The sequence below is a fragment of the Kryptolebias marmoratus genome, linkage group LG21, assembly GCF_001649575.2.
Source record: "Kryptolebias marmoratus isolate JLee-2015 linkage group LG21, ASM164957v2, whole genome shotgun sequence".
Lineage (NCBI taxonomy): Eukaryota > Metazoa > Chordata > Actinopteri > Cyprinodontiformes > Rivulidae > Kryptolebias > Kryptolebias marmoratus.
In genome coordinates this window covers 16,840,171-16,852,306 of record NC_051450.1, presented here as the reverse complement: position 1 = coordinate 16,852,306, position 12,136 = coordinate 16,840,171, and the positions used below count along the sequence as shown (strand labels likewise).

At 43.9% G+C, this 12,136-nt stretch overlaps 1 protein-coding gene across 1 annotated transcript in view; it reads right to left on the bottom strand.

Annotated features, from left to right (window-relative positions):
* lg21h8orf34 (linkage group 21 C8orf34 homolog) overlaps positions 1 to 12,136 on the bottom strand; it is a 73,694-nt gene that overhangs the window by 48,882 nt on the left and 12,676 nt on the right. Inside the window, exons 2-4 of the mRNA XM_017406695.3 lie at positions 8,935 to 9,079; positions 7,559 to 7,690; positions 5,352 to 5,471 (exon numbers count right to left, since the gene is read on the bottom strand). Of these exons, the coding sequence (XP_017262184.1) occupies positions 5,352 to 5,471; positions 7,559 to 7,690; positions 8,935 to 9,079 (397 nt within the window). The remainder of the gene's footprint in view (positions 1 to 5,351; positions 5,472 to 7,558; positions 7,691 to 8,934; positions 9,080 to 12,136) is intronic.

Sequence of the window (12,136 nt, the reverse complement as noted above, 5' to 3'; positions counted from 1 at the left end):
GCATCCAGAATAAAAGATCTGGGGACCCATGTGCGCTCCTCAGGTCCATAGCCCTCCCAATCTACCAAAAACTGCGACCCTCTGCCTCTCTGCCGGACATCAATGATGCGGTTGACCGTAAATGCGGGGTGATTGTCGATCAACCGGGCGGGAGGGGGGAGGACGGTAGGTGGGTTCAACGGGCTGTCCAGGAATGGCTTGATCTGAGAGACATGAAATGATGGGTGAATCTGCATAGCTGCCGGGAGGGTTAAACTGACTGAGGTGGGGTTTAGCACTCTCTCAATAGGGAAAGGTCCTATGAAGCGAGGAGCCAGTTTCCTCGAGGTACCCTTCAGGGGAATGTCCCTGGTGGACAGCCAAACCTTGTTGCCCACCTTGTACTTAGGTGCCGCAGAACGGTGACGGTCAGCATGTCTCTTGTTCTGATCAACGGTTCTCTGTAATGTCCTCCTGGTCTGCCTCCAAATGCTCCGACATCTGTGTCGGTGTGCCTGCACAGAGGGAACAGTGATCTCAGGTTCGAAGCTGGGAAAAAGTGGTGGGTTATAACCTAAAGCCGCCTCGAACGGAGATAATCCTGTGGCTGAAGAGACATGCGTGTTGTGGGCGTACTCGATCCAAATGAGCTTCTTGTTCCAAGTTGAAGGGTTGTCACTCGCCAGGCATCTGAGCGCCACCTCCAATTCCTGGTTGCATCTCTCGGACTGGCCATTAGATTGCGGATGGTACCCTGACGTGAGACTCACCCCAGCCCCCAATCCCTTGCAGAAATTACGCCATACCTGGGACGTGAACTGAGGTCCTCTGTCCGAGACAATGTCCACCGGAATCCCATGGAGGTGGAACACTTGGTGAGTGATTATTTCCGCTGTCTCAAAAGCAGTGGGGAGCTTGGGAAGTGGAACAAAATGTGCCGATTTAGAAAAACGGTCAACAATGGTGAATATGACAGTGTGTCCTTGTGACGGTGGCAATCCCGTGACGAAATCTATCGCGATGTGAGACCATGGACGACTAGGTATGGGTAATGGCTGTAACAAACCGGCCGGAGGTTGATTACTGCCCTTAAAACAGGCGCAAGTGGAACAGGCCGAGACAAACTCTTTGATATCTGCTGCCAGACTAGACCACCAGAAGTACCGGGTGGCCAACTTAATCATTCGGTTTACCCCTGGGTGACAAGAGAACTGCTGAGAGTGAAGCCAATCCAGTACCCTAGGCCTCACTGCTGTGGGAACGTAGATCTTGCCAGGAGGACCTCCTCCAGGGTCAGGTTCAACCCGTTAGGCCTCCTCAATCTCCCTCTCGATGTCCCATGTGAGGGCTCCAACGATCAGGGACAATATAGTCTCCTCTAATTCTGAGGAGCTCTCCCGGGACCAAAGTCTAGACAGTGCATCCGGCTTAACGTTCTTGGTTCCTGGTCTGAAAGTAATTGAAAAGTTAAACCGTCCAAAAAACAGAGACCACCTAGCCTGTCGGGGATTTAACCTTTTGGCGGTTTGAAGATATGCTAGGTTCTTGTGGTCAGTCCATATGATAAATGGAACCTCGCTTCCCTCCAGCCAATGTCTCCATTCTTCTAGAGCAAGTTTTATGGCCAGTAACTCCCTGTTACCGACGTCGTAGTTGCTCTCGGCCGACGTAAGACGCCGCGAGAAATATGCACACGGATGTACTCTATTGTCTTCAGTAGACTTCTGAGATAGGATGGCCCCTACCCCTGTATCTGATGTGTCCACCTCAACAATGAACTGCAGCTTAGGATCAGGGTGGCGAAGTATCGGAGCCGAGACAAAACGGGCCTTTAATTCACTGAAGGCCGATTGCGCTTCAGGTGACCAGTTGAAGGACTGTTTGGTAGAAGTGAGTTGTGTGAGAGGGGTTGCAATCTTACTGTAGTCTTTAATGAATCTGCGGTAGAAATTGGCGAATCCCAGGAACCTCTGGAGCTGATGACGATCGGTGGGAGTGGGCCAGTCTGCGACGGCTCGGATCTTCTCAGGGTCTGTCTGATAGAACCCCTGTCCGAAAATAAAACCCAAGAAGTTGACGGTGGTTACGCTGAACTCACATTTTTCTGCTTTGATGAATAGTTGATTCTCTAGAAGACGTTGTAGAACTGCTTTTACGTGGTTCTGATGCTGTGCTTGGTCCTGTGAAAAGATGAGAATATTATCGAGGTAGACAAAGACAGATATGTTCAGAAAATCTCTCAAAATATCATTAATTAGTGACTGGAACACTGCTGGGGCGTTGGTGAGTCCAAATGGCATGACTAGATACTCGAAGTGTCCGAGAGGAGTCTTGAAGGCCGTTTTCCACTTGTCCCCCTCCCGTATTCTTACCAGATGGTAAGCGTTACGAAGATCCAGTTTGGTGAATATGGTGGCAGAATGAAGTTGTTGGTGTACTGAATCGATTAATGGGAGAGGATACTTATTCTTTACGGTGATCTGATTTAGTCCTCGATAATCGATGCAAGGGCGGAGGCTCTTATCTTTCTTTTGGACAAAGAAAAACCCTGCCCCCAACGGCGACTTGGATGGGCGGATGATGCCAGAAGCCAGTGAGTCCTCAATGTATGTTTTCATAGCCTCCCTTTCAGGTCCTGAAAGGTTAAACAACCGGCTTGATGGTAATGTCTCCCCTGGAATGAGTTCTATGGCGCAGTCATAAGGTCGATGTGGTGGCAAGGATAATGCCTTAGATTTACTAAATACGGGAGCCAGGTGGTGATATTCAACCGGGATCTTGGTTAAGTCTATGGCTTGTTCGGGTTCAGTCTTGATATGGGATGAAGGCAACGCAGAATGTAAACAATTTTGTAGGCAGAAGGGGCTCCATGACTCAATCCTCTTTTCTGCCCAGTTAATTACAGGATTGTGGACCTGCAGCCAAGGAAACCCTAAAATCATCTGAGAGCTCGGCTCAGAAAAAAACAAAAACTCACCCTCCTCTCTGTGATTCCCTGATACCAAAAACTGTAGCTTATCCACCTTATGCGTTATCTTCGTGATAACTTGCCCAGAAATATCCATCACCGGAAGAGGAGAAGATAATGGGGTAAGAGTTAATTGTAACTCTTCAACTAAATCCCTAGAAATCAGACTTTGCTCTGCGCCTGAATCGACTAGTGCGTGGACTGGAATCTTTATTTGACGGTTTATCAGGGTTGAATGGACAAACAATCGTGATCCGAGAGGTTGCGTGAGACTACTCACTAGTACCCCTCGGTGAACTAGCGAGTCTTCCCTTTGAGGGAATCTGGCTCGGAAATGGTCTTTCTCCCCGCAATAAAAGCACTCCCTAGCTTCTACGCGCCTAAGTCTCTCTTCTGCCGTTAATCTTGCTCTCCCCACCTGCATCGGTTCCGAGACCATGTTCGGGATCGTTGGTTCGTTCTCCGTGAAAGTAGCGTGATGACCGAGGTCGGTCGTCTGCTCCCTTCTTTCCCGTTGTCTCTCACGCAGGCGGTTATCCAGGCGTATGGCCAGAGTGATCAGCTCATCCAGAGCTCGTGGCTCCTCCCATCCCGCTAGCTGATCCTTGAGAGACTCTTGAAGAGAATGAATAAAAACTCCCTTCAAAGCGGACTCGTTCCATCCAGAAGTAGCTGCCAGTGTCCGGAAATCAATGGCGAATTGGGCCACGGAGCGAGAACCCTGCTTTAAGCTCCATAACTTCTACGTAATTTCAGTATCTGTATTCCTGAGTCCAAAAGTCAGTTCAAAATCCGCAATAAACTGGTCAAAAGGTGTTACTTGGATAGCCCGAAAACTGTACTTAGCTTCTGCCCACTTTAGTGCTTTATCGCGAAGAAGCCCAATTACATATGCGATTTTTGCCGGCCCATCGGCAAAAGACTGCGGCGAGCGAGCGAATACTAAATAACACTGAAGAAGGAACCCTGCACATTTGCTGATCTCCCCTGAAAAAGGTTCGGGGGTCGGCGAGGGAACCTCACGAAAATATCCGGAATTTGATACCGGAAGTGACGTGACCGAAGAAGCGGATGCGGAAGAAGAATCTGTAGCGGTGGGAACTAACTTTTGGTGAATTTCTTGAGTTAGAAAGGTTAATTGATCCAGACGACCTGTTTCCGACTGTTGTCTCTCGCAGAGAGCATTAATCAGGGATTCGTGTCGGGCTAATATCGAAGCGACCTCGGAATTTTCCGGTCGAGAAGAGGATTCCGCCATGACTACGGTGGCCCTCTTAACCCACATAAACCTGTCCGTAGATTTGGCGAAGCGCAAAAAAAAAAAATACTAGCGAGGAGCTATCCCAAGGTTGTGACTGTGAAGAATCCTCACGTGTCTGGAGTTGGTAACGCTCTTGGACTATTATGGCTGGAGCATTCTGTCATAACTCAGAGGATTTTGTCCGTAGAGAGCGAAACCAAGACCATAACACGGAGACGAAGGTAACGGTAAGTGAATTTATTTACAACGTGAAAGCTATGTACAGTGGGCGGTATCCGGAGGAGTCTGCAAGAGAAGGAGAGCTGGGTGAGTCTCGGGTACGAGTTTTGATCCAGGATAACAGCTAGGTGGTGATAGTAATGTTTCTTTGTTTGCTTACAGGTCCAGTAGGTGAATACAGCGCCGAAGAGAGGAGGAGCGGTTCCCAGAGTCCAGGAGTGACGAGCCAGTTCCAGTTAGGTAAGTATCAAAGTGATCCCAGGTAAGTAGTCCTTAGTTCCCGTAGTCGTAACGTGGCAAAAACCTAAGACGTGGGCAAAAACAGAGAACGTAGTTAATACTAGGAGCAGAAGTCAAGGTTAGACGCTGAGGCGGAGAATCTAACCCAGNAGGTTCGACGCTCCAGCGAAGATCTGATCCCAGCCTGCTGCTTAAGTACCAGCTGGTCTCATCAGTGGGAACTGGAACACCTGTGGATGAATGATTAGTGGCACTGCCCAGAAGGCGGAACCAAACCCAGATCCTCACAAGTATTGACAGAAATTTCTCATGCTGCAAAGCATACAAACCAGTGCGCAAAAATACCCTTTAGAAACTTTTTTTTTTTTCTTACACAAAAAAATAAGCTCAGTTAAAAAAAATCAGCTGCTGCAGCTTACTGCCAAATATAAGGTGTCATTTGCTCAGATATTTTTATACATTTTTCTTTTTAATAGATCTGGAAAAAACAACAACTTGAAAATAGCCTATTTTTCATGACTGAAGGCCAAGTCCATGTTTTTTTATATAGTCTACATAAAAATCAAATGATGCTTTTTTTAAAATCCCTGAATGATTCAGAAACTTTCCAGCTGAATTAGTGAAGATGGAGTAAACTGCTTGGTGTGACAGAAGCATGGATTCTGCTGCGGTGCAGCCACTCACTGCGTGACAGGCTCTCCAGGGCTTTGCCAAGCTTCTTGCTCTCCTGCAAGATGTGGCTGAGCTCGTCGAAGTCGCGACTCTCCCTCCAGTCCCAGGACGGGCACTCGACGGACCGCGGCACTGGACATCACAAACACAACCTGTGTCAGAACCTCTGAAAGCAGCAGCACTCATGAACTTTGTGACTGTTCGGAGAGAGGGGAAAAAAAAAAAAAAAAAGCATCCAAGCTGTAAACGCCACAGTTTGTTTGTAGTGAAGTAGGGCTCTGGCACAAAAGTCATCACGTTGCTTCCAGAGGCACAGAGCTCACTGGTGTGAGGCCAGGGGGACAGTGTCTGTCACTCTCTTTGATTCCCAAAACAACTCAAAACAAGAGCAGAAAATGACCCACATACCCTGAAATGAAGCTGCCACTGTCTTCTTGTGCCACTCAGAGCCCTGAAAGGATGCTTCATTTACACACTGTTGCATTTAAACACTATTAATAAGAGCAGCGGTGCTTTCAGGTAAAAAGGATTAGTTGTGATTCATTTGTCTCCAACGTTCTTATTCTCCTCTGTCTAAACAGACACTGAAAACTGAAACAAACCTAAAGGGTGTTAGACTGATTTTCCTGCGGGTGTAAACGTAAGATAAACAGGAACATCTGCTGACAGGTGTGGAAAGTAAGCATTACTTTTAACACAAATTAGGTGAGCGTTTAACAGCAGTGCTGCCACAGTCTGCTTCCTTTGCCCTTGTTTACCCTCACTAACTAAGCTGCTTGGCACTAAAACAACCGTAAACACACAGCAAATGTTTCTGCCAAAACCAGACTAAAGATAAAACATGTTCTTTCATTAACTCTGACAAAAAAAGAGGGCTCTGCTGTTTTCTCCTCGACGTGGTATCCTGCAGCAGCAAAAGGTTGTGCTGTATCTTAATCGCTTAGATTACAAAGGTTAAGTGTTTAGTTCTGACAAGATCTGTCCATTTAAAGCATCAGTCAGGAGGAAATGAGGCCAAAACTCTTCAACCTTCTGAACAAAAAGATCCATTGATTTTATAAAAAGGATCCAGTGCATTGCTGTCTCTTCAGCATGTTGCTTAGCTACACACCATGATCATATTGAGTGGCAGTTCCTCTGATTTAGAAATTTTCATGAGCTCTGCAGGCCAAAACACCTCTGCATGCATTTTTAATGTAATCTTACTTAAAGCTTTCAAGGCTTCTAACATTCTGAAGGGACAGCAGGAATTACGGATGGGCAATGAGTTTAGAATATTCTAAAATGAGGAAAATTGAAAAATTAAAAAAAAAATTTGACTGTCACAACTGTTTAACAGTTCTTTCCATTTGGTGTTTTTCTATGCTCACACACTTCTCAAATAAATAAAAAAAAGGAATGACTCCAAACGCCTTTCTGCCAGTGGCTGGAGTTTATTTTGAAAGGATAATGAAGTGAATACTATGATCATGGGTGAGTGCAGCATTCCTGCATCCCTCAACCTCCAAACTGTGGGCTTTCTGTACCCCACATTGTTTGTTTTTAAGACATGTTATAGAAGAATAATCAAATAATTACTGATAAATTAGAAGAGTGGTTTTGCTTAAAATCCTAATCTCTCGCAGGAATACTTTTTTTTGGTCTGATTTCACCTCCTCGCTTGTTGTCCTTTTGCTAACTTCACGTGCTCATCTCCACTCGTTTCCCCGCAATTGTAGCCGCAGCCTAAAATAGACTTGGTCTGGCAGTGACAGAGCACCTTAAATTATTAAAGAAGTCTGTAGCTCCGTTTCCTCCCCGTTTGACCCAAACTCGCCGTCCCCGATCTGCTTCATTCCAACTCCAAAGTTATGGTCATTTATTTCAATCCAACAAAGTTTCTGCATCAATTCTGCATGTATGCCAGGAGCTTGTGAATAATTTACTTCAGTGTGTTGCAGGAAGAAATGTATAAAGTGTCACTTTCTAATGAACTCATCTCAAAGGCTCTGGGAAGCTGCAAGGAGGGTGCTGTGACTAACTTTAATTAGATATAATTACATCAAATTAAATGAAGTTTGAAGTCAATGGAGCATGTAATTGGGAAACAAGTGATGCAACAGGTTTCAAAACTGTGCAACTTCGTATTCTGAAGTGGATAGAGTGTGTATCTGTGATCAAGATAAATGAAAAACAATTAGTAAGGAGAAAAGTTGAGATGGCGCAGAAATTAAACTCACGGGATTTAGACTCCGGTGAAGGTGGAGAGATACTTGAGACAGCCAGGTCACTCTTTGATTTCTTCGGTTTCTTTGGGGTAATTTGCCACGGCTTCTCGAAGTTGCTGTACTCCCTGCGAGGATTTTTGTTTTCTGTTGGAAGAGACAATAAATATTCAGAATTAAATATAGGTTTAGCCCAGTAAACGGACAAATTGGTCAGTCTGCAAATTAAAGAGGCTGATTTTTCTTCTTAATGATCATTATCAACCCAACCCAAATTCACACTAAGCTGAATAAAATGCAGGTCTTTTAAGGTCTTTTTAAGAATGACTCTACACTCTTGTTGTAAGATGTTTCTTCCATCCCCCTCAGCAAAAAATCTTCCAGCTCCATCAGGGTTGGATGTGGATCAGCACACACACATTTTCTGTTCTTCCACGGATGCTTTGGCCTCAGGTCCAGACTCTTGCTGAGTGTCTCAAGAACGTTGACTGACCTTGTCTAAAGCAACTCCTGTGTTTTGTTGGCGCTGTGTTTGATGTTGTTGACTTGCTGAAATGCAGGCTTTAGCCCCAGACCGAGACCCTCAGCACCCTGGAAAAGGTTTCCACTCTGGATTTTTTTTCTGCTTCCATCCATCGTCTGTCCTCACTTGTCTCACCGGTTCCTTTCGCAGAAACAAGCCTTTATGAAATGATCCTACCATCCACCATGTTTGCCTGCAGGGATTGTGTTAATGAGTTGCTTGGTGCCCATTTTCCTCCACACATGTACCTTCAGAAATTGCGGTTTAAATTTTTATATCAGAAGACAAGAAGTCTTCTGATATAAAAATTTAAACCGCAATTTCTACATGTGTACATGTACACAGGTCCATGTGTCTCATATACTAAGAGTTTTTAAAGAGCATTTTCAAAATTTCTCAATGTGTAAAACAAACTTTACCATAAAGACCTGCCTGATGTAGAGTCAGACTGATGGCTCTTCCCTTTGTCCTAATCTGATCACTGGATTACAAAAACACTTTCCATCTTATAAAGGTCACCGTGCACTTGGGTATTTCAAACTCTGCAGATAGTCTTGTACCTTACACTGGACATTTGTCTTGATGCAATCCTGTCGTGACTGTGTATGGAAAATTCATGCAAATTATGGTTCTGTTTTCGGTCCTATAAACATAAATTTTGGAGCTGTTACACAGGAAAGTGTGTTTCCTTTTCAATTCTGCCCAGTTAATAGACAAATAGACACCAGGCGGGGTGCAGAAACATTTTAAGCACCACTGATTTATTACGTGATGGGAACAGAGTCTGAAAACATTTCCACTGGAAGGTGTGTGTGTGTGTGTGTGTGTGTGTGTGTGTGTGTGTGTGTGTGTGTGTGTGTATACCAACCTGGGGAACTCTGCGCCCACAGCGCTGCTGAACCGGAGAAAGCTCTGTGCAGTTTTCCATGGCTGTCTTGCTTGGTCTGCAGGTGATCAATGAGAAAAGGGATTGGATGGTCGGGAGTCTCAGTTATCAGTTTGGTCATCAACTCCTACAGGAGCAAAGCAAAGCAGAGAATCATTAAATAAAAGTCGCCACTACTAAAGAAGTGTGTGGAGAGAGGTCAGTTGAGAACCTGCAAAGCTGAAACTTAAAAACCCGACTATTCAGCAGTACAGGGCTTTTTCTGCAGCCGACTTCACTACCAGGGGACTGGGTTGCTGGTAAAAGGGTTCGTTTCCATGGTAGATTAATGAATTTACTGGGCCGTGTGTTAGTATCTTCAAAAACAAAAGTGAGGGCAAATAAGATCACAGCATGTCCCAGAGGAAGTCTGAATTTGCCTTCCGTGTCTGATAAGTCTGTTCAAACTCAGATGTTAGCAAGTCAACAGAAACTGCAGCATTTGGTTCATCAGTGGGGCTTTATATAGCTGCATTTTAATGGAGCCCCATCTGATTCATAAGGTTTGACGGAAAAAGAGAAATTTAGAAAAAAACTCAGATATTTAGCTTTTAATATGTTTTTGTCGTTTTTTAACGTCAGGTGTTTGAAGAAAGCCTGATCTCTTGTTTATGCTGCCACCATAAATATGCAAAAACATTGTCACAGTGAAGAACAAAAAGGATAAAAAAGGTCATTCATAAAAATATTTAAAGTGTAAACTGTTTAATATGATGTGATGATTGATTGCAATGTTTCACAATTATGCAAATGTGTCAGAAACTCAATCTTACCCCCCAGAGGTGACAAGGACTGTGTGATTTCATTGCAAACAGTATGAACAATTCATTTGTTTGCACGTTTCTGGAGTGCATTTACCCCTCTAAAGTGTTGGTCATTTATTTTTACAACACTTAAAAGATATTCTGTCATGAAGCAGCACTTAAAGAGGTCAATATCTTCCCTGTTGTAGATGGCTCTTTGAGCTAGCTCAGTTTGAATAAGCAGAGAGTTGAGGTAATGGCTCCTCAGGAGACCTAGGCTAGCATCCGACTGGGCTGGGACTGTTGGAGACTAGCCAGTGACACAAAAATACGAGAAAATTTTAAGTTGCGGTAATAAATTCGAGTGTTTGTGACCCAGTGATCAGAGAGCCATGAGGTCAAGTCCATTTTCATGTGCACAGCTTGTTAAACTATATTCTACTGTGCGCACATTATTTTTTTGCCCATGTCCATCTCAGACTGCTTTGTACCCACCTAACATTTATTCTTTAATCTATTACACTTCTGATAAGAAGACGGGAAGATTTAGACCAGTTTTCCCGTAACCTTCAGGGCTGTAACCTTGGATGTTTTCTGTCGTAGGAGAGCTCCTGTGCACAAGTTAAAATACAGCTCTAGCATGCTTGAATTCACAAAAATAAAATGATGGGTTTGAGAAGGGTTCAAGATGCTTCCGACAACTCTGTACCCAGACTTTAAAATAGTCTCAATTTATTTTGAACATGTCTTTTTGCTTGAATTTTGAACAAGCCTGTGTTTTCAGACATTTTACAGACTCCCAAAACGTCTCCAATGCCATTCATCAAGTAGTCAAAAGTTGCAGCCTGATGACAAACTGGTATAAAACAGCTACAGTCTCAAACATTTTCATAGCAGTTCACACAAATGCAGTATTAAGAACTTAGTCTGCTTGCATTAGTTATGGTTTATGCATTTATTTTTGCCATTTCGTTAAAAATATTGTTAGAACTACTGCCAGTTTCCTTGTCACACACTGCTAATATTCAAATTATTATGTGTGCTTGTTGTTATTGTGGTTTAATATTTCATTCCACCTTAGTCTTTGTAATTTAGGATTCTAGATCAGGATGCACTGATGATGAGCTCCGCCAGAACCAATTAATTCACTTGAAGATAATTTTATTGTAGGATGGTGAAACACAGTAACATGATAGGCAAATGACACATTCAGTAAACGATTAACTAGACATTTTTGCAAAGTAAAAGTGGCAACATAGGTGAGGAGTTTCAGAGGATGGAAAAGCAGAAGCACACAGGAAGTCAAGGTGATGGGAGCTGGGGGAGGAGGCCGTCTCTCACTATGTACTAATTTGAAATTCATCAAACGCTTAATAGGAATTTAGCAACAAATGAGCAATCATGTCTCAAACTAATCATGCCACATTTCCGTGCTGTCCCTAATCATAAACAAACTTGTTACACAAATCCACCTACACACTGTCATCAAGGTTCATGACCTCATTATACACAAAGACCAATACACTGTAAAAAAACAAAAAAAAATCTCTATAGATCTCTGCAGCAGCTATATAGGGAATAACTATCCATTTAAAACAGATGTGTGAGGAGAAATGAACATGTGTTTGGTTTCAAGGGAATAGTTGTGTTTTAGATGTATGAGAATGAACTCTGTTTGACCAGCTGAAGCCAGTCAGAGGAGCAGAGTCCGGCTGCTGCAGCGAAGCAATGAAGCCATTAGTGGACTGCAGCATATTGGCAGGGATGTAGGGCTAAAATGAGCTTTTGTATGTGTGTGACACAAAGAATCATGAAGCTCTGTGCTTGGGAGCATTTGCCCTTGTGGACATGTAGCCATACATGTGTGTGTGCGTTTTCAGGACTGGGGAGGGACGCAGGGTCACAGCCTGTATTCGAGCTGGCTAGCCTTGGCTGTGCTCAGAAAGCTAATCAGGTAATTGTTCAGGGGGACATTCCTGCGCAGCCTCAGCAGCTCCGACAGCAGGCGGTGTGAGGACGGACAAATAGGCTGGCATGTTTCCTGCAAACTGCAGGATTCACACTCCCATACATATAAGAGATATAAAACAATGTGCTTGCTCATTAAACAAAAGCAGCAAACTGCATTATGCAGTATGTGCATTATACAGCACAGAGAAGAACCTAACAAGGGCAATGGACGGAGTTCCAACTGTTTTAATCTACTAACAACGCTAAAAGCTGTAATTGTTGCTCAGCAGCTCATAAGGATAATTCAACTAATCTATCAACATGAGGTCTATTAGTGAAGGCTTTTTAATTTTATAAATTATACGGGAAGCAAAGTAGTGTGTTTAGCACTCTTGGGTTTCCAAATCTTAGTTATTTTTAAGACAATGTTTTGCAGTTTGCTTAAAGGGGTG